This window comes from Prionailurus bengalensis, chromosome X (genome assembly GCF_016509475.1).
Source record: "Prionailurus bengalensis isolate Pbe53 chromosome X, Fcat_Pben_1.1_paternal_pri, whole genome shotgun sequence".
NCBI lineage: Eukaryota > Metazoa > Chordata > Mammalia > Carnivora > Felidae > Prionailurus > Prionailurus bengalensis.
Genome location: NC_057361.1, coordinates 98,923,900 through 98,944,257, shown reverse-complemented (window position 1 = coordinate 98,944,257; position 20,358 = coordinate 98,923,900). Strand labels below are relative to the sequence as shown.

At 46.3% G+C, this 20,358-nt stretch overlaps 2 protein-coding genes across 2 annotated transcripts in view; one reads left to right on the top strand and one right to left on the bottom strand.

The window, feature by feature from the left end:
- LOC122477910 (NFKB activating protein) overlaps positions 1–5,374 on the top strand; it is a 29,139-nt gene extending 23,765 nt beyond the window's left edge. Inside the window, exon 9 of the mRNA XM_043571425.1 lies at positions 5,031–5,374. Coding sequence (XP_043427360.1) covers positions 5,031–5,151 — 121 coding nt within the window. The 3' untranslated portion in view covers positions 5,152–5,374. The remainder of the gene's footprint in view (positions 1–5,030) is intronic.
- Positions 180–19,949, bottom strand: AKAP14 (A-kinase anchoring protein 14). Its single transcript, XM_043571426.1, has 5 exons — positions 19,851–19,949; positions 16,299–16,465; positions 16,116–16,207; positions 2,874–3,053; positions 180–648 (listed from the first exon to the last, which is right to left on the bottom strand). Exons 1-5 carry the CDS (start codon positions 19,862–19,864, stop codon positions 592–594), a joined length of 510 nt encoding a protein of 169 aa, XP_043427361.1. The 5' UTR covers positions 19,865–19,949; the 3' UTR covers positions 180–591.
- Between the last annotated feature and the right edge of the window lie 409 nt (positions 19,950–20,358).

Genomic DNA, 20,358 nt, shown 5'->3' with positions numbered 1-20,358 from the left:
ATAAAACAAAACATTGAGACAGGGATTCCCTGTGTATTCTGTTACGTTCCTAGTAAGCAAAAAGTCTTTTGGGGGTGGGGAATGAAGGTTGTCTCTATTCCATAGACCCAATCAATAAAAGCATTGAGTTGATATGGAAAGATTCTTTAAAAGAGGTCCTGTACAAATAAAAGATTATTATATAGGACTTACTTCCATGTGATTGTGAAGTTTCCCATAGAAACAACAGACATGACCCACTTTGTTCCCACCCTACTTCGGCAACTAGTCCTCAAGTTTCTAATTGCTGAAAACCAAGCCATTAAAAAAGTTTTTCTAGAACAAGGGCAGAATCCTACTTTTAGCCCATCGTAATGGGGTAGGTGGTTCAAAGAAGAAAAGTAACCATTACGTGAATTATCTGTGGCTATGGGCCTGCTAAGTTCCTGGGGTGTGATGACCTTTTCCCACCACCTTTTTAAAAGTAAGTCTCTAGGGGCGCCTAGGTGGCTCGGTCAGTAGAGCATGCGACTCTTGATCTCGAGATGTTGAGTTCTAGCCTCGTTGGGGGTAGAGATTATGAGAAAAAAAAAACAAGCCTCCAACTGTTCGTTACCTGTGAACTAACGAATGGCCCTCAAAGACGTAAGAGACCTCAATGGGCATATCCTAAGACAGAAAAGGGCAACTGTTAGCCTAGACCAATCATACCAACTCATAATTCCTTCCATCCCTACCCTTGTCCATATATGTATACTCTTAAGTTTCTAGAATTTACCCTCCTTATCGGGATGTCTGTCGGTTCTTTGTCACTTCAAATCTCTGTTCCCCAAAAGATCTTTTTGGCAACAAATAACCTAAAGAATCTCCATAAAAATTGAAAACAAGTCAGGACAGGCTTGTGTTCTTCATGAATAGTCATTTACCTTCTCTACATGTTCCACTTTACTCAGTTGGCCGTATTTCCCTCTTAGGAATAGAGTAAGAACGAAGTAATATAGGTAAACAAGTTGGAAAACGTTTTTAAAGCCACATAAAACTGTAGGGTGTAAAATTGTCTCAGTGGCCCCCACCCATTCTCCCTTCCAAAATTATACTTGGAATTCTAATCAAGAGCCCTTCTCCTAAGCACTCAGTGCATGGGCACTGATCATGGTCTTCCTCTCCAATCTCCAACCTTGCCACTTAGCAAGACAGCTGATGGCAGGATATATGACCAGGGGAAGGGAGAGCTCCACCTACTTTACCTTTTTACATTACTGCAGGTTCAAATAGGTAAGTTTGTACTAGGCTAGGATAAACGTAAGACATAGTTGGCTCACTGTGTAGCCGTATATAAAGCTTGAGAGTCAGACGAAGCCTCAGATAACTTCTGTGAAAGGATGGAAGACAAGGGGAGAAATGACATTTTTATGTGTGCTGTGTTCCGGGCATTATGCTTGGTTCCAGCCCTGCTCCTCTGATGACCCGAGCCCTAGATTCATGGGTGTTATTTTAACTCCCTTCGCACTAGCTATCAATATTTCATATTCATCGTCTACATGGTGGCTACAGGCAGTCATTCCTTCAAGTATTTACTGAGTGCCTACTGTTTGCCAGGCCTCGTTTTACAGCAAGACAAACATTCCTGCCTTTGTGGAACTCACATTCTGGTAGGGGGAGCAGGCCATAACAAGATAATAAATTACGTAGACTATCAGAAGGTAATAAAGTGTTACAAAGTGTGGTCTAGGAGGTGAGAGCAGGATATGCACATACCAAGGGGAGAGCGGTCCAGTCGGAGGGGACAGCAAATGCAGAGGCGCAGAGGCGCGACTATACCCGGATTGTTAAAGAATAGCAAGATCACAGTAGCTAGAGGAGAGTAACTGAGGGAGGAGGAGGAGGAGAAGGAGGAGAGGGAAAAAAGCAGAAATAACAAGGGACTAGGTCACGCAAGGCCTTGTAGGCCCTCAATACTCAAATTGTGCTCTGTGGACCTGTGGCATCAGCACCGCCTAGGATCTTGTTAGTAATCTCCGGCCCTACCCCAGACCTGCTGAATCGGAACCTTCTTTCGACAAGATCCCCCATTAATTTGCATGTGCTTGGAAGTTTGAGAAACACATTGTAAACAGAGGAGTGACATAAACTCATCTCACAAGGCTCACTCTGGCGGCCGCTGGGTTGAAAAGATACACGACGAGGGCAAGGGTGGAAGCAGAGAGACCAGTTAGAAGGCCATTGAAATACTCTCGGTAAGAGTCGATGGGGTCTTGCACCAAGGTGGTAAAAGTGGAGTGGTAGGAAATTGTTGGATTCAGGACCTGTTTCTGAAGATAGGGCCAACAGGACTTCCTAGTGTGTTGCATCAGGGATGCGAAAGTCAAAGGTGATGCCAAGGATGTGGGCCGTGAACCGAGATGAGATGTCTGCAGGTAGGTCAGGTTGGGAAGGGAAAATGGCAAGTTCAGTTTGGGATACAAGAAGTGAGATGTGTATTAAGCAGTGGCAGAGGTCTGGGCTGGAGATACAAATTTGGGAATCGTAAGCTAGAGGTGGCATTTGGAGCCCGGAGACCATAAGATCCCCAAGGAAATGAGTCTAGAGGAGAGGCTCGAGGCCAGGAGAGACTGAGAAGGAATGGTCGGTGAGGCGGGCGCAAGGCCAGGATAGTATGGTGTTTTAGCAGCCAAATGGAACACTTCCTGAAGAAGGGAGTGCGCAGCCAGGGCAAGTGCTACAGATCGGCCAAGCAAGATGAGGACAGAAGGAACCGTTGAGAACTAGTTTGTAAAACCATTAAGTTGTACCGAAAAGAAAAAAAAAGAGGTCATCGATGACCTTGACAAGAGAGGTCTCCGTTCTCATTGGAGTCTCATCGACGTGAACAGGGCAGAAAAGGAAGAGCTTACTGGAGGTTTGTTTTTGGTGATCTTGACGGTGAAGTAGGCAGAGGCGGAGACTTGTAGCATGGGTCTCATAGCGGTCGGGATGCTCCAGCGTACGCAGTAGAGGTAGTAGTAGCTGTGAACCACGTCTTTCCTCTCTATGAACTGTGTGTGGTGCACCCAGCGTTCTTGATACTCCCAAGTCTGTTTCACGGGAAAAAGAGCACTCAGAACGAAAAGCACGCTTCTATGCAAGTCCTCTAGGCAAAGGCAGCGCACAACAGGAGGGGTCACAGCCCCGCTGCTGTCATCCGTTCTTAACATTGTTAAGATTCACACCGGAGTCAACTCCACACGGGAGGAGGGAAAAGGGGAAGCGGACACGAAATGAGTCAATAACGCGACATCGCCTAAGAGCGGGCTCTGGAACACAGAGAGGCACACGCTCAGATGCGCAGGTGTACGTGCCCGCCACACACGGCGTGCGCACTGACCGTCCAGACCCTGGCTTGGGAGGCAAGTTTGGCTCCTTGGAGAATAATTAGAAAGTGGTTCGAACATGTGTTCTGCCCACTCCGCGTAAAGGTATGACTAGAGGGTAATGAGGCCGCAAGGCGCCTGGGTGGCTCAGTCGGTTAAGCCTCCTACTCTTGATTTGGGCTCAGGCCGTGATCTTAGGGTCGTGAGATCGAACCCCGAATCAGGCTCCACGCTAGGCATGGAGTCTCTTAGGATTCTCTCTCTCCCTCTCCCTCGGCCCCTCCCCGGCTCTCAGTCTCTCTGTCTCTCAAAAAGGAAAACAAAATGTAATGAGGCTGATTTCACAAGCTGTTTCTGAAAAGCAGACTCGCCTCACGGCAGCCATCGGTGGTATAGAAAGTGAGTTCAGAAGAGGAACGGGTCAGGCACGAGGATCATCCGACCCCTCAGATCCCTGTCTACCCCCTCGGAGATGTTTCTGTCCCCAAGCATGCATCTTACTAGTGCCTCGGGCCCACAGAAGTCACAACGCAGCCCTGCTTCGCTGTACGGGGCCTCGAATGCTATTGGTATTCGACAAGTTCAATTCAACTGAGTCCCCTTGGCTTGGCTATTGGGGCACAGGAAGCTTCCAAATCAAAATTTAAAAAATTTTTAAAAAGATCCTGAATTAAGATGAAGGTCCACAGAAGGAAGGGAGTGAGATAGTTTAACAGTCTCAGTGATGTGAGGAGGGACAGTAGGAGGCTGATGGCAAAAAGATTTCTGGCGCTCCTTTAAAAAAAAAAAAAAAAAGCAGGCTGGGGGGGTCGGCTTACTTTATTTCAGACTTACACCCAACCGATTGTTTCAGTCAGCCACACAAGAGCGCCAGGCACCAGATTCCTTGAGATCAGGGACTGTGTTTTACGCAGATTATCGTTCCTCTTAATGAAGGGGCCCGACAGGTCACCCTTTGTGGCCCCACTGGAGCAATGCCTTTCTTTCCAACCTTTCTATGTTATTCTATGTTATTCTATTTCTTCAGCCCTAATGTTTCCTCTGGCACACAAAGACTTTGTACCATCGGAAGGTCCCTAGACCTCATTTAAGGAGGCCCCTTTGCAGATGAGCATATTGGGGCCTAGAAACGGCAAGGGACGGCCCACGACAGCTGGGGCTGGGACCCGGGGCTAAGCGGCCGGCCCAGTGCTCTCTCCACCCGACCAGACGTCTCAATTCTAAGATTTTCTTCCCCTCCGTGTGGCGTCGCAGTGGTTGGTCTTGTTTTCTTTTCTTTTTCCTTTTGTGAACTCAGACAGCCTTAGACGCATTGAATTTTTTTTTTTTTATTTTTATTTTTTTTTTTGAGAGAAAGAGACAAAGAGTGAGCAGGGGAGGGGCAGCGAGAGAGAGAGAGAGAGACAGACAGACAGAATCCGAAGCAGGCTCCAGGCTCCGAGCTGTCAGCACAGAGCCCGACGCGGGGCTCGAACTCACAAACTGTGAGGTCATGACCTGAGCCGAAGTCGGATGCTCAACCGACGGAGCCTCCCAGGCGCCCCAGCCTTAGACACATTAAATTCAGCTATCTCCATCAGGCCAATCTCTTCCCATTTTTATCAGTGTTCAGGCAGCTGATTTTGTGTAGCTCCAGTGAGTGTGTGTTGTCCTGGTATTTTGTAATTTTTACATAACGTTGCTTCATATACTCGCTTCCAGGGAACAATATGTCATTGTGCTACTCTACCATGGATGGCTTAGCCAATTGCATATTATTGGACACTCAAAATCAACAGGCACCTGGAAGTATATGCACAAAACTGTTATCAACGGTAAGTGACCTCTGAGGGAGTAGAACTGGGTATTGTGGGGGCGGAAGGGGAACTTTCATTTTCTACTCTGTCCTTTTGCTCACTGGGGCTTTTTTATAATGACGTCTTATTTCTATTATAACAATAATTTGTAACTGTACGTTAGGCATTGGGGATTTTCCAACTCTTATTTTTTTTTTTAATGGTTTTTATTTTTTTCCAACTTTTCTCTTAGAAAGAACTTATTTGTAATATTCCTGTTTCCAGATTGTGTTTCTTCAAAGAATAAACTACTTGTGCTCATTGGCAATGTAGGAGTATACCTGTTCCCTCCCCAAAACACACAAGACTTCGGATACCAGGTTTAACCATTCTTATTCACGTTGCAGTATCTTAAAATCCTCTGAATTTGCATTTTTCACTCATAGTAAAACTCTGCATTATTTCTGTCATCAAAAAGAACTGTTCTTACTATCTGGTAGCAAAAATGTACCAGACCTGTGATCCAGAACTTTAGTTTGCTGCTTAATCAGAAAAACCTTGGGCAAAGTGTCCAACCTCTCTGAGCCTCAGGGTTTCTCATCTGCAGAATGGGCACATTGATGTACCTACATACAGGTTTGTTGCGGGGATTAGATGAGATCGTGCATGTGACGTGCTTAGCAGTGCTTGGCATGTGGTAACGCGCAGCAAACGGTAACTACTAATTTGCCATCCCCTGGTGTCTGGTGGATTCTGGGAAATCGGCAGTAAGCTTGAGAAAGCTCCTCATCGGAAATAGCTGACACTTAGGGGCGCCTGGGTGGCTCCAGTCGGTTAAGCATCCAACTTCAGCTGAGGTCATGATCTCGCGGTTCATGGGTTCGAGCCCCACGTCGGGTTCTGTGCTGACAGCTCAGAGCCTGGAGCCTGCTTCGGATTTTGTGTCCCCCACCCCTGTCTCTCTGCCCCTCTCTGCTCGTGGTCTGTCTCTCTCTCTCTCTCTCTCTCTCTCTCAAAAATAAATAAACATCAACAAAAAAGAAATATCTGACACTTAGACGGGAGACTCTACTTGTAGGACTCATTTCATTAGCAGGGTTGGGAACAAGGTGATTTTATGTCAGTCGCTATATAGGGCTTTCAGCTTTTCAGTCACCTTCTACTTTTCCTTTTTTAATTTAAAAAGCATTTTTTAATGTTTATTTATTTTTGAGAGCGAGTGCAAGTAGGGGAGGGGCAGAGAGAGGGGGAGACAGAGACACAGGTCTCCAACTCACGAATCATGAGATCGTGACCTGAGCCAGTCGGATGTTCAACCGACGGGGCCACCCGGGCGCCCCATCACCTTCTACTTTCTAATTGTCTTATCTTCCTAACAGTCCTACAAAGTAGGTAAGCTCTTCATCTGTGAACAAATAATGGTATGGAGAGAAGAAATCTGTTCATGTAGTCAACACCTCCGCGTACCTGACCTTTCTAGGGGCTGAGGGCAGAGAAAGGGACAAAAGCCTCTCCTTCGTGGACCATATGATCCAGAGGTAGAAGAAAAGCAAAGAGTGAATAAGTAAAATCTAGTGTCTTAGGTAGAGCTGAATGCTAAGCGGAAAAGTAAATCAGAGAAGGAGAAAGGGTTGTAATTTTCGATGAGATGGCCAGGAAAGGCCTCAGTGAGCAGGTGGGATCTTTTTTAAATTGAACTATAGTTGCCATTCAGTATTACATTAGTTGCAGGCATAAAACATGGTAATTGAACATTTATATACATTATAAAATGATCACGGTGGGTCTGTCCCCATCCAAAGCTACTACAATATCAGTGACTGTGTTTTCTCTGCCATGCTTTTCTTCCCCGTGACTAGTTTATTTGATAACTGGAAACTTGTCCCTCTTAATCCCTTTCGCCTGTTTCACCCAAATCATACCCCTCTCCCCTCTGAAATCATCCGTTATTTGTCTTTGACTTACTTCATCTAGCATAATACTCTCTCAGTCCACCCATGTTGTCACAGGTGGCAAGATTTCAGTTTTATTTATGGCTGAATAATATTCCATTGTATATACATACCACATCTTTGTTATCCACTCATCTATTGATGGGCACTTAAGTTGCTTCCACATCTCGGCTGTGGTAAAGAATGCTGCCATGAACAGAGGATGCGTGTACCTTTTCACGTTAGGGCTTTTGTTCTCTTCGGATACATAAGCAGAACTGGAATTGCCGGATCATACAGTATTTCTATTTTAAATTGTTTGAGGAAACTCCGTCCTGTTTTCCATAATGGCTGCCCCAACTTACATGCCCGCCAACAGGGCCCGGGGGTTCTTCTTTCTCCTCATTCTCACCAACATTTGTTATATCTTGTTTTTGTGATACTAGCCACGCTGACTGGTGTGAGGTGGCATCTCACTGTGGTTATGATTTGCATTTCCCCGATCAGTGATGTTGAGCATCTTTTCATGTGTCTCTTGGCCATCTGTATGTCTTCTTTGGAAAATTTCCATTCAGGCCCTCTGCCCGTTTTTTAAGTGGATTCTCGTTTCGGTATTGAGTTACAGGAGTTCTTTATATATTTTGGATAGTAACCCTTTATCAGACATATCATGTGTAAAATATCTTCTCGCGTTCAGTAGGTTGCCTTTCATTTTCAACGTGTTTTTTTTTTTTTTTTTTTTTTGGGACAGAGAGAGACAGAGCATGAATGGGGGAGGGGCAGAGAGAGGGAGACACAGAATCGGAAACAGGCTCCAGGCTCCGAGCCATCAGCCCAGAGCCTGACGCGGGGCTCGAACTCACGGACCGCGAGATCATGACCTGGCTGAAGTTGGACGCTCAACCGACTGCGCCACCCAGGCGCCCCAGGTTGCCTTTCATTTTGCTGGCTTCCTTCACTGTGTGAAAGTTTTTTAGTTTGATGTAGTTGCAATTGTTTATCTTTGGTTTTGTTCCCCTTGCCTGAGGAGACAGACCCGGAAAAATATTGCTGAGGCTGATGTCCAAGAGTTTATTTCCTGTGCTTTCTTCTGGGGGTTTTATGGCTTCAGGTCTCACATTTAGGTCTTTAATCCATTTTGACTTTATTTTCATGTCTGGTGTTAGAAAGGGGTCCAGTTTCCTTCTTTTGCAGGTCGCTGCCCACTTTTCCCAACACCTTTTATTAAAGAGACTGTCTTTTCCCCATTGGACGGACATTCTTGCCTCCTTTGGCGTAGATTCATTGACCATCTGAGTGTAGGTTTATTTCTGGACTCTGTTCTGTTCCACTGATCTATGTGTCTGTTTTTGTGCCAGTACCATACTGTTTTGACTACTGTAGCTTCGTAGTATAGTTTGGAATCTGGGAGCATAATACTTCCTGCTTTGGTCTTCTTTCCCAAGATTACTGTAACGAATCGGGGTTTTATGTTGTTCTATGTAAATGTTAGGATTATTTGTTCTAAAATATTAAAAATGCCATTGGTATTTTTATTGGGATTGTATTGAATTCTGTAGATTGCTTTGGGTAGTATGGACTTTTTTTTTAAGTTTACTTACTTATTTAGAGAGAGTGTGTGTGTAAGTGTGGGAGAGGCAGAGAGAGAGGGAGAGAGAGAGAGAACCCCAAGCAGGCTCTGCACCACCGGCGCAGAGCCCGATGCGAGGCTCGAACCCATGAACCACGAGATCATGACCTGAGCTGAAGTCTGATGCGTAACCGACTAAGCCACCCCGGGCACCCCAGTAGGGTGGACATTTTAACAATATTAATTCTTCCAATCCATGAGCATGGTATATTTTTCCATGTAGTTGTCATCTTCAGTTTCTTTCATCATTGTCTTCTAGTTTTCAGAGTATATGTCTTTCAACTCCCTGGTTAAATTTATTTCATTCTTTTTGATGCAATTATATGTGGGATTGCTTTTTCAGTTTCTCTTTCTGATAGTTTGTTTTAGTGTATAGACAGATTGCTATATATTTTGTATCCTGCAATTTCACTGAATTCATTTATTAATTCTGGTAGCTTTTTGGTGGAGTTTTTAGGGTTTTCTATATATCGTATCATGTCACCTATAAACCATGACAGTTTTACTTCTTCTTTACTAATTTTGATGCCTTTTATTTCTTTTTCTTGTAACATTGCTGCAGCTAGGCCTTGCACTATATGTTGAATAAAAGTGGCGAGAGTAGGGGCACCTGGGTGGCTCAGTCGGTCAAGTGTCCGACTTCTGCTTAGGTCACGATCTCGTGGTTCGTGAGTTCGAGCCCCGCATTGGGCTTGCTGCTGTCAGCACAGAGCCCACTTTGGATCCTCTGTCCCCTTCTCTCTCTCTCTGCCCCTACCTGGTTGCTCTCTCTCTCTCTCTCTCAAAAGTAAACATTTAAGGGGTGCCTGGGTGGCTCAGTCAATTAAGCATCCAACTCTTGATTTCAGCTCAGGTAATGATATCATGGTTCATGAGTTTGAGCCCCACATCTGTGCTGTGAGCGCAGAGCCTGCTTGGGATTCTCTTTCTCCGCCCCCTCCCCCTCTCTGCCTCTCCCCTGCTCTCTCACTTTTTCTCTCAAAAATAAATTTTAAAATGAGCATTTAAAAAAAAAAGTGATGGGGCACCTGGGTGGCTCAGTCGGTTAAGCGGCTGACATCGGCTCAGGTCATGATCTCACAGCTCATGAGTTCAAGCCCTGTGTCGGGCTCCGTGCTGACAGCTCAGAGCCTGGAGCCTGCTTCAGATGCTGTGTGTCCCTCTCGCTTTGCACTTCCCTCACTCACACTCTCTCTCAAAAAACAAATAAACATTAAAAAAATTTCTTTTAAGTGGCAAGAGTAGACATTCTAGTCTTGTTCCTGATCTTAGAGGGAAAGCTTTCAGCCTTTCATTCTTGAGCATGATGTTAGCTCTGGGTTTGTCATATCTGGCCTCTCTTATGTGCTGGTATGTTTCCTCTGTGCCCACTTTGTTGAGCTTTTTTTTTATCATATTTGGATGTTGAATTGTGTCAAATGCTTTTTCTGCATTTACTGAGGTGGTCATATGATTTTTATCCTGTATTTTGTTAACACGGTGTATAACATTGATTAATTTGTGGATATTAAATTATCCCTGCATCCCTGGAATAAATCCTACTTGATCATGGTATATGATCCTTTTAAGGTATTGTTGAATTCAGTTTATTAATATATCGTTGAGGATGTTTTCATCTATGTTCATCAGGGATATTGACCTGGAATTTTCTTTTGTGTAGTGTCTCTCTGGTTTTGGTATAAGGGTAATGCTGGTCTTAGTGATTTGGAAGCCTTCCTTCTTTAATGTTTTGGAATAGTTTGAGGAGGATAGGTATCAACTCTTTGAAATGTTTGGTGAAATTCACATGTGAAGCCATCTAGTCCCAGACTTTTGTTTGTTGGGAATTTTTTGAGTACTGATTCGATTTCATTATTAGCAATTTGTTTTTCAGATTTTCCATTTCTTCTTCTTTAAAAAAAAATTAAGTTTACTTATTAATTTATCTTGAGAGAGAGAAAGCAAGAGTCGGGGAGGGCAGAGAGGGAGGGAGAGAGCGAGAATCCCAAGCAGGCCGCACACTGTCAGCACGGAGCCTGACACAGGGCTCAAATCCATGAACCGTGAGATCGTGACCTGAGCCGAGGTTGGTTGCTTAACTGACTGAGCCACCCAGGCGCCCCCATTTCTTCCTGATTCCAGTCTTGGAAGATTGTTTCTAGGAATTTATCCATTTTTTCTAGGTTGTTTAACATGTTTGCAAGAAATAATTCTTCACAGTAGTGTCTTATAATCATTTGTATTTCTGTGGTGTCGTTTGTAACTTTCATTGATCTTATTCTTCATTCCAGTCCTCTCTCGTTTTTTCTTGATGAGTCTTGCTAAAAGTTTTCCAATTTTATCTTCTCAAAGAACCAGCTCTTAGTTTCATTGACCTCTTCTAATGTTTTCTTTTCAGTTTCTGTTTCATTTTTCTCTCTGATAGTTATTATTTCCTTTCTTCTACTAATTTTGGGCTTTGTTCTTTTTCTCATTCCTTTAGGTGTAAGATTAAATTGTTTATTTGAGATTTTCTTGTTTCTTGAGTTGGGCCTGTATCACTGTAAACCTCCCTCTTAGGACTGTTTCTGCTGCATTGCATAAATTTTGTACTGTTGTGTTTCCATTTCTATCTGTCTCAAGGTATATTTTTATTTCCTCTTTTTGAGTTCTTTGTTCACCCACTGGTTGTTTGGTATCACGTTTAGCCTCCAGGTGTTTGTGGTTTTTTTCTAGTTTTCTTCTCATAACTGGTTTCTATTTTCATGCCATTGTGGTAAGAAAAGATGCTTGATATGATTTCAGTCTTCTTAAGTTTATTGAGACTTGTTTTCTGGCCTAACATGTGATCTGTCCTGGAGAATGTTCCATGTCCATTTGAAAAGAATGTGTGTTCTGTTTTGGGATGGAATGTTCTGTTAAGTCCATCTGGTCTAATGCATCATTCAAAGTCACTGTTTCCGTATTTTCTGTGGTGTCTTACTGTCAATTTCTCCCTTTATATTTGTCAGTATTTTCTTTACACATTTAGGTGTTTCTGTGTTGGGTGCATAGATATTTACAAGTGTTATATCTTCTTGTCGGATCGATCCCTTTATCATTACGTAATGTCCTTCTTTGTCTCTTGTTATAGGCCGTGTTTTATTTATTTTTTTTTTTAATTTTTTTTTTCAACGTTTATTTATTTTTGGGACAGAGAGAGACAGAGCATGAATGGGGGAGGGGCAGAGAAAGGGAGACACAGAATGGGAAACAGGCTCCAGGCTCTGAGCCATCAGCCCAGAGCCCGACGCGGGGCTCGAACTCCCGGACCGCGAGATCGTGACCTGGCCGAAGTCGGACGCTTAACCGACTGCGCCACCCAGGCGCCCCATAGGCTGTGTTTTAAAGACTACTTTATCTGGCATAAGTATTGCTACCCCGGTTTTCCTCCCCCTCCCCCATGTGTTTGGAATCTCTTTTCCCATTCCTTCCCTTTCAGCCTGTATGTGTCTTGAGGTCTGAACGTGAGTCTCTTATAGGCAGCATATAGGTGGGTTTTGGTTTTTTGTCCATTCGGTCACCCTGTGTCTTATGATTGACACATTTAATCTGTTTACAGTGAGAGTACTGCTGGGCATGTACTTATTATTTTGTTAATTGTTTTCTGATTGTTCTTGTAGTTCTTCTCTGTTCCTTCTCTTGCTCTCTTCCCTTGTGATTTGATGACTTTCTTTAGTGTTCGGTTTGGATTCCTGGATCTTCCATGTGTCTAGCATAGGTTCTTGGATTGTGGTTACCATTAGGTGTATATACAACACATGATATACATATATATATATATCGGCATATTTTCAGTTGACGGTCACTTAATTTTGAACACATTCTAAAAGCGCTTACGTTTTTACTCCCTCCTATTTTATGTAGACATCATATTTTACATCTTTTTGTGTACCACCTTAACTAATTATTGTAGCTATTATTGATCTTATTACTTTTGTCTTTTAACCTTCATACTAGCTTTATAAGTGACTGGTCCTCTACCTTTACTATATGTTTGCTTTTACCAGTGAAATTTTTTCTTTCTTAGTTTTCTCACTTCTAGTTATAGCCTTTTCTTTTCTACTTGAACAAGTCCCTCTAACATTTTTTGTGAGGCTGGTTCAGTGGTGATGAACCCTTTTAACTTTTATCTAGGAGCTCTTTATCTCTCCTTCGATTCTGAATGATGGCCTTGCTGGGTAGAGTAGTCTTGGTTGTAGGTTTTTCCTTTCAGCACTTTGAATGTATTGTGCCGCTCCCTTCTGGCCTGCAAACTCTGCTGAAAAAGCAGCCGATCGATCGCCTTCTGGGGGTTCTCTTATACGTAACTATTTGTATTCTCTTGCTGCTTTTAAGATTCTGTCTTTATCTTTAATTTTTGCCATTTTAATTATTATGTGTCTTGATGTAGCCCTCCTTCGGTTCCTCTTATCTGGAGGTCTCCGTCTCTGTGCCCCCTGGACCTGGATGTCTGTTTCTTTCCCCAGGCTAGGGAAGTTTTTAGCAATTATGTCTTCAAATAGGTTTTCTGCCCCTTTCTCTCCTTTTTTTTCTGGGACCCCTATAATGCAAATGTTAGGATGCCTGACGTTCCAGTGGTACCTTATCCTACCCTCATTTCTTAAGAATTCCTTTTTGGTTTTGCTGTTCAGCTTGGATGATTTCCACTACCCTGGCTTCCAGATCACTGATTTGTTTTTCTGCGTCTCCTCATCTGCTGTTGATCCCGTCTTGTGTATTTTTTATTTCAGTTATTGTATTCTTCAGCTCTGATTTTTTTTTTAAGTTTGTTTATATTGAGAGAGAGAGCATGAGCAGGGGAGGGGCAGAGAGAGAGAGAAAATTCCAAGCAGGCTCCGTGCTGTCCGCACAGAGCCGGACACGGGGCTTGATCCCACAAACCGTGAGATCATGACCTGAGCCGAAATCAAGAGCGGGACGCTTAACTGACTGAGCCACCCAGGCGCCCCATTAAGCCTCAATTTTAAAAACTATTTTCTATCTCTGCGTTGAAGTTCTCACGGAGTTCATTCGTTCTTCTCCCAACTCTTGTGAGCACCTTTATGACCATTACTGTGAACTCTTTATCAGGTAAATTGCTTATCTCTGTTTTATCTGAGGTCTTTTTCTGTGCTTTCGTCTTGTTCTTTTGTTTGGAACATATTCCTCCGTCTCCTCATTTTGTCTGATTCCGTGTGTTCGTCTCTAGGTATTAGGTACGTCAGCTCCGTCTCCTGCTCTTGAAAGTAGTGGCCTTATGTAGAAGGGCCCTGTGGGGCCCAGTAGTGTAATCGCCCCTCGTCACCAGAACGAGAGACACTCCAGGGGGGTGTCCCACGTGTGGGCTGTGTGCACGGTCCTGTTGTGACTCAGCTGTGACTGCTGTGGAGGCGCTGGTGAGCGGGGCTGGCCCTCGGCCCTGCTGGCTGCAATGCCTGGTGACTATTGTGGGTGTGCTAGTGGATGGGGCTAGGCGCCCCCTCCCCGGGGCACGAGTTGCTTTGGAGGGGATCTTGGCCAGTGCTCCCCACCCGGTGGGGCAGGGTGGTAATTGCTTTGGGGGGGTGCTGGTCCCTCGTGAGGCTGCCTGCCACTTGTGGTGGGGCAGGAGCCGCTTTAGAGGGGCGGCTGCCGGGGCCTGTCTGCAGGGCAATGCCAGGGTGGGGTCAGCAGTGCTAGCAAGGTAGATAGAGAGTGGCAGAACTGGGACCCGCCCATGTTTTCGTTCCCGGAGGAAGTTCCTACAGATCCCCGCCCCTCTGGCACATAACCCTAGAATTAGTCGATAAAGGTTCACCTATAGCCCAGGCACCACCCAAATCACCGCCTCTGTGCTTGGTCTTACGGTGTATGGGCCCTTTAAGAGCAGAGTCTTGGTTTCCTACTACAGTCTGGCTCTCCCACAGTTAAGCAGCCCCATTGATTTTCAAAGCTCCTGGGATTAAACCCTGCTGGTTTTCAAGGCCGGATGTTATGGGGCCTCATCTTCCTGGTGCAGATCTCCAGGGTGGATAGTGGTGCCCAATGTGGGGCTTGAACCCCCCCCCCGCCCCCCCCCCCAGGCCAGGGAGGACCTGCACGCCTGTGCTGTCCCTCCCATTTGTGGGTTTAGCTCCCGACTTCGCCTCTGTCCCTGCTAGCCTTCTTCATATGGCTTTTTCTTTATACATTTAGCTGCGGAAGAGCTCTTCTACTAGTCCTCAGGTCGTCCTCAGAGTGAGCGAAGAGAGGTAAGGCATGAACCATGAGAATAGGTCGCAGGGGAGAGGGTTCCGGGCAGAGAGCACTGCCAAGTGCAAAGGCCCTGAGGTGGGAGCATGCGTGGCAGTTGAACGGGAAGGAGACGGGTGTGGCTGGAGTGAGAAAGGTGAAAGGACAGTAGGTCATAGGTGATGAGTCTGAGCAATAAGTTGGGAGGGAGAAGGGGACTCAGATCCCATCAAGCTCTCTAGGCCATTGTCAGGACTGTGTTTGCCTTTTACTCAGAATAACCGGTGGCATTGTGGGGGGAAGTGTTTCTGCCTGTTCTGTGTCCCATTCCAGCCCGATTCACAAACCCCGGGTGCGGTAGGCGGAGGCTTTCGCCCAACTCCAAATGGAGACATTCTCTAGAGCAAGAAGGTCCAAGAGTAAGTAGTACTTTGCACCACACATCATCACTGTGCTCTAAATACCCCTTGTCATTGGAAGGGTGAGTTGTGCCTGCTGGGACATAAGTGGGTGTGGAGCCACCTCGTTTCCACCTGACCAGGCCTTCCTGGGGCCTAGGAAACTGCCCTTGGGGCTGTAGGCTTAGATGGAGCCGGCCAGAGGAACAGAGACAGTGGGGAGTCTTCTCCGAGGGCTGGGGAGCTTGCCTCCATCTATTTCGACTCGTCTCTCTTCTGAGGAAATACAGTGAGTAGGGATTTCAAGCCATTTTTTATTCCACCCTGCCAGTTAGGCAAAGCAGCCCAGGGCCTTCTCTCCAAAGCTGCCAGGATAAGCCACACGAACGGTTCAGAGCCAGGCACAGGCGGAAAAGAAAAAGGAATTCACAGGCAGGTACATCAGAGCGTGCGGGCAGTATGTTCCCAAACTAAATCTAAAAGTTCCATCGGCAGCCCCTTTGTTAACGAGGCGGTTTCTAAGGTTGGTGACGGAGAACTCCTGTTTTGGAAGAGCAGCTCCCTCCTTAGGTCACTAGGCCCCCATTTAGAGCACCAGCGTGGGAAAATTGCTTAACTGGGAGTATCAGGCTTTCCTGGTCGGAAATGTAAGGTTAGGACGATAAAAACAGGGCAATACGATTGTGCCTTTCACCTTCAAAGACTATCCCATGTTGGTTTTGGAACCCAGATGGGGACAGTGTTTATGTATTTAGCGACCTTTGAGATCATCTAGGGGTCCTGGGTTTCAAACTTTTCATAAAACACTCCTTTTCATTGTTCTTTGCCCTCGTATGCCCACCTGGAGCGGTCAACTAACTTACCAAAACAAACTTCTCAATTTGTCTGCGGCCTTTCTCTGCTGTGAATTCACCATGGGTGAGCCACTGGATGTTCTTGATGGGGTTTTTAGTTTCTGCAAAATAAAGGGGAGAGTCTGTCAGTTGCCTGGTAGTGTGCCATTGTAGAATGAGACATTCCTCCAAATAGCCAAACAGGATTACTACCTTCCACAAACTTAATAGCAGCAGCAATGGCACGCTTAACTATCTCCAGAGCTAGTTCATTCACATTGCTGCTGTCTTCTGTGTCCGTCTTCTGGCGCCTGGAACTTTCAATCACATCCGTTTTCTCCTGGATTGTGACTCTTTTAGTCCCAACCATTTTCTTTTGCCTGCAAAAAAGGAACTCAAGAAGACACCTTTTACGCATGTGCGCATGAACCCACTCCTCTAAATACGGACCATCACGTGAAGAATAACAAGACCTAGGAAAAGGTTGTTGCCTCTAGGGGGCAACAGGGACTTAAGGCTCAGGATAGGACCCTGAATAAGGCATTGTGGTTTATCCTTTGTGCCTGGCTTCAGAGATCTATTTTTCCTGAAAACCAAGGATTTTCAGATTCCCATAATCATGAACACCTTCATCAGGACATAGTAGAGGGGCTCCTGGGTGGCTCAGTCGACTAAGCGTCTGACTCTTGATGTCGGCTCAGGTTATGATCTCACAGTTTCTTGAGTTCGAGCCCCATGTTGGGCTTTGCACTGACCCTGCAGAGCCTGCTTGGGATTGTCTCTCTCGCTCCCTGTCTCTGCCCCCTTCCCCCCGCCCCCGCCCCGCTCACATTCTGTCTCTCTCAAAACAAATAAACTTTATATGTAGTAGAATGAGTCCTAACTTCTTTGGAGTTCTAACAATATTGATTTCTAGTTGAGTCTCAATCCCTACTTAGGTGACTCAGGGCATGTGGCTCTTTAAAGTGAATTAGGGGCTCTTGGGTGGCTCAGTTGGTTAAGCGTCTGGCTCTTGAGTTCTGCTCGGCTTCTGATCTCCTGATCGTGAGATCGAGCCCCATGTCAGACTCTGAGCTGGGTGTCGAGCCTGCTTGAGATTCTCTCTCTCCCTCTCTCTGCCCCCCCCCCGTCAAAATAAATAAACATTAAAAAAATGAAGTGAATTAAAGTCATTAGAGGCCATATAGCCTAGGAGGGGTGGATTTTCAGTTTTTTCTCTTGGATTTTCCAGGTGTACGAATTATACCATCCATCAGGAACTATCATTTTTTACCATCTTTTTTTTCCTGACACGTATACCTCTCCTAAGTATTCGCTTCGGTTAACACTACCAGACAAATGTTAAGTGACAGTGGAGACAATGTGCATCCTTCTTTTGCGTCTGACTTCAGGGGGCGTGCTTTCTGCTGCTACTTTTTTTCTGCTTTATGGCTGGAGATTTATCACATCAAGAAATTACGTTTGCTTCTGTTTTTGTACAACGTTTGTCGTAGATGATTGCTAAAATTTTCCATATGTCTTTAACATCTGTGGAGATTGTGAAAGTTATAGTTATTAGGCCTGCGAACAAGGCTTCCTCACAGCGCTAGGAACTTCTGCACATTTTCCGTCTTTTTCACATCTTTTCTTCTCTGTCTTCCCCGGCTACCACTTAAGTCTCTTCAGTTATGAGAAATCAGTTCTAGCACAGTTAAACATCCCTGCAGGCAGTCCTTACATGGTGGGGTGCTGCGTAAACGTGGATCTCTCCAGGGGCGCCTGGGTGGCTCAGTCGGTTAAGTGTCTGACTTCGGCTCAGGTCATGATTTCACGGTTCATGAGTTCGAGCCCCGCGTCGGGCTCTGTGCTGACGGGCTCAGAGCCTGGAGCCCGCTTCGGATTCTGTGTCCCTTTTTCTCTGCCCCTCTCCTTCTCACTCGCTCACTCTCTCTCTCTCTCAAATGTAAACATTTAAAAAAAAATTTGTTTTAATTTAAAAAAAGTAGATCTCTCTCTCTCTCCCTTTATTTTTCTATAAATAGCAACTCCCAATTTGGGGTGTTTAATGTACGTTTCGTTTAACTCACCCCCGGCCCCATGACATTGTGCACTGGCCACCTTTCATTTGCCCCTTTCGGATCCACTCCCCCCCCACCCCGCCCCGTGCACCCTGCTCTCTGCCTTGGAAGGCCGACCTCACTGGACTGCATCCGTGGGCTCTCCCATGTCCTCTGGCTTCCAGGAGATTCTGCACAATGCGGAGACCAGGATGAGAGAGGAGAGTGCGGGCAAGTTATATATTCCCAGGGTAGCTGTCTCACTTCTCAGTCTCGGAAAGGAGTTTATCCTCACCCCCCTCCCCAGCCCAGTGGATCCGCCATTCTAGCCCCCGGGGAGCTGCACTTGCCCTTGTCTCCCTAGTTCTGCCCCTGCCTTTGTAAACACTCCCTCTACTTAACCCTTCTCTACCTGCCCTACTTTTAGTATGCCAAGTTTCCTGCTGGGACCCTGAGTCATAAAGCGAGAGACTCTCGTTACCACATGAAAAGAAGAAGGCCAAGTTCACACCCAGACTATCTGGCTCCACAGTCCCAGCGAGAGTGAGAGCGCTTAGCCACCGGGCTCTCCTCCCTCCAGGATTCACAAAGGGTTGGGGGGGGGGGGGGGGCCTGTTCTCACATTTCCATCTGAAGTCCAGAATGGGCTCAGTTGCTTTCCGTGGGCCTCTTTCAAGAAGGGTCACTCGGGGCGCCTGGGTGGCGCAGTCGGTTAAGCGTCCGACTTCAGCCAGGTCACGATCTCGCGGTCCGTGAGTTCGAGCCCCGCGTCGGGCTCTGGGCTGACGGCTCGGAGCCTGGAGCCTGTTTCCGATTCTGTGTCTCCCTCTCTCTCTGCCCCTCCCCCGTTCAGGCTCTGTCTCTCTCTGTCCCAAAAATAAATAAACGTTGAAAAAAAAAAAAAAAAAGAAGGGTCACTCTTTGTTCCCTTTCTCAGTGTCATCGTTGGTTCCGGGGCGTGGCGGGTGCTGCGTGGGGCAGCCCGGTTGCTGTGGCCATCAGCCCAGGAATGGATTGAGCGGCCTTTTAAACATTCAGTAATAATGCTGACTCGTGTGCATTTGAGTCTTCACATTAGCATTTGGAGCTCCGTTTGCATCTGCCTCGGTGCCCTGTTGCTGCATCCAGCGGGTGGACAAGGCCGTGTGCTGGGGGAACGGAGTCTCCCCAGGCTGTCCGTCCCAGAGTGAGGAGAGACTGGAGGCTGGCAGACGAGGGGATCTGAAGGCCCTTAACCCCGGAGAACTGGCTCTGCCCAGCCTAAGGGCTGTGCCAATGCGGCCACAGCAATTTGCTATAAACTCCGCAGTTAAAGACAACAATGGAGTTTTTTGGTAAACCGGTAAATTTAGTCTGTTAATGCTTATGTATTTATTTTTGAGAGAGAGAGAGAGAGACAGGGAGACAGAATCCCGAGCAGGGTGTGCACTGTCAGCACAGAGCCCGATGTGGGGCTCGAACTCCCAAACCGCGAGGTCATGATCTGAGCCACAACCAAAAGTTGGACACTTAACCGACTGAGCCACCCAGGAGCCCCTGGGCACAAATCACTCTTAAGCATCCCTCCCACTGGCCTGTTCTAGTTCTTTCTCCCCCCTTCCCTTCCTAAGGAGAGGCCAGATGCGCAAGCGTGGGTGAAAAGGGCCAGGGTGTGGTCAAGTCTGGGGTCTGGGTGATGACTGGGGACGCCCCATTGCAAGGCCCTCCCACCCTTAACAACACCAGGTACCTGACTGGCCACATCCTTGTTTGGAACAGTACTGGCCAAGGAAGCCTCAGAAAGAGATTCCCAGCTGCTTTTCCCCTGGGTTCCCAGGCAGAATGTTTACAAATGCTGCCAGGGCAACACCGGTTTCCACCAATGAGAAACAATTTCTGGCTGTTTCTGTTAGTGAAGGAGGGGGACAGTCGGTCACGCAACAGCATGACCTCCAGAGCAGGCCCACACAGTAGAATCCGTGCCCCGTACTTCTTGCGGGGCTGTGCCAGGAGGAACAGCGACGATAAGCCTCACGGCCGGTAACTACAGGGGTCCTTTTTATGTGCCAGCTGCTGTGCAAAGGGGCTCTGGATGTGTGAAGTCTTTTATTTCTCTCAACAACCCATAAGGCAAGTGTTGATATTTTCATTACAGGGGAACAGACTGAGGCACAGAGAGGGTTCAACCCAGTGCTGCCTGACTACACTGACTGAGCTCCTTATGTCTTCTTTTATGTATTTATTTCGAGAGAGCGAGC

What these genes read in the sequence shown, in the direction of transcription:
- AKAP14 (XM_043571426.1), bottom strand. An exon ending in AAATTGAGAAGTTTGTTTTG is followed by an intron (nt 3,054 to 16,115) that starts GTAAGTTAGTTG and finishes CCCGTGAAACAG; the next exon opens with ACTTGGGAGTATCAAGAACG. An exon ending in TCACCAAAAACAAACCTCCA is followed by an intron (nt 649 to 2,873) that starts GTAAGCTCTTCC and finishes TTTCTGTCTTAG; the next exon opens with GATATGCCCATTGAGGTCTC.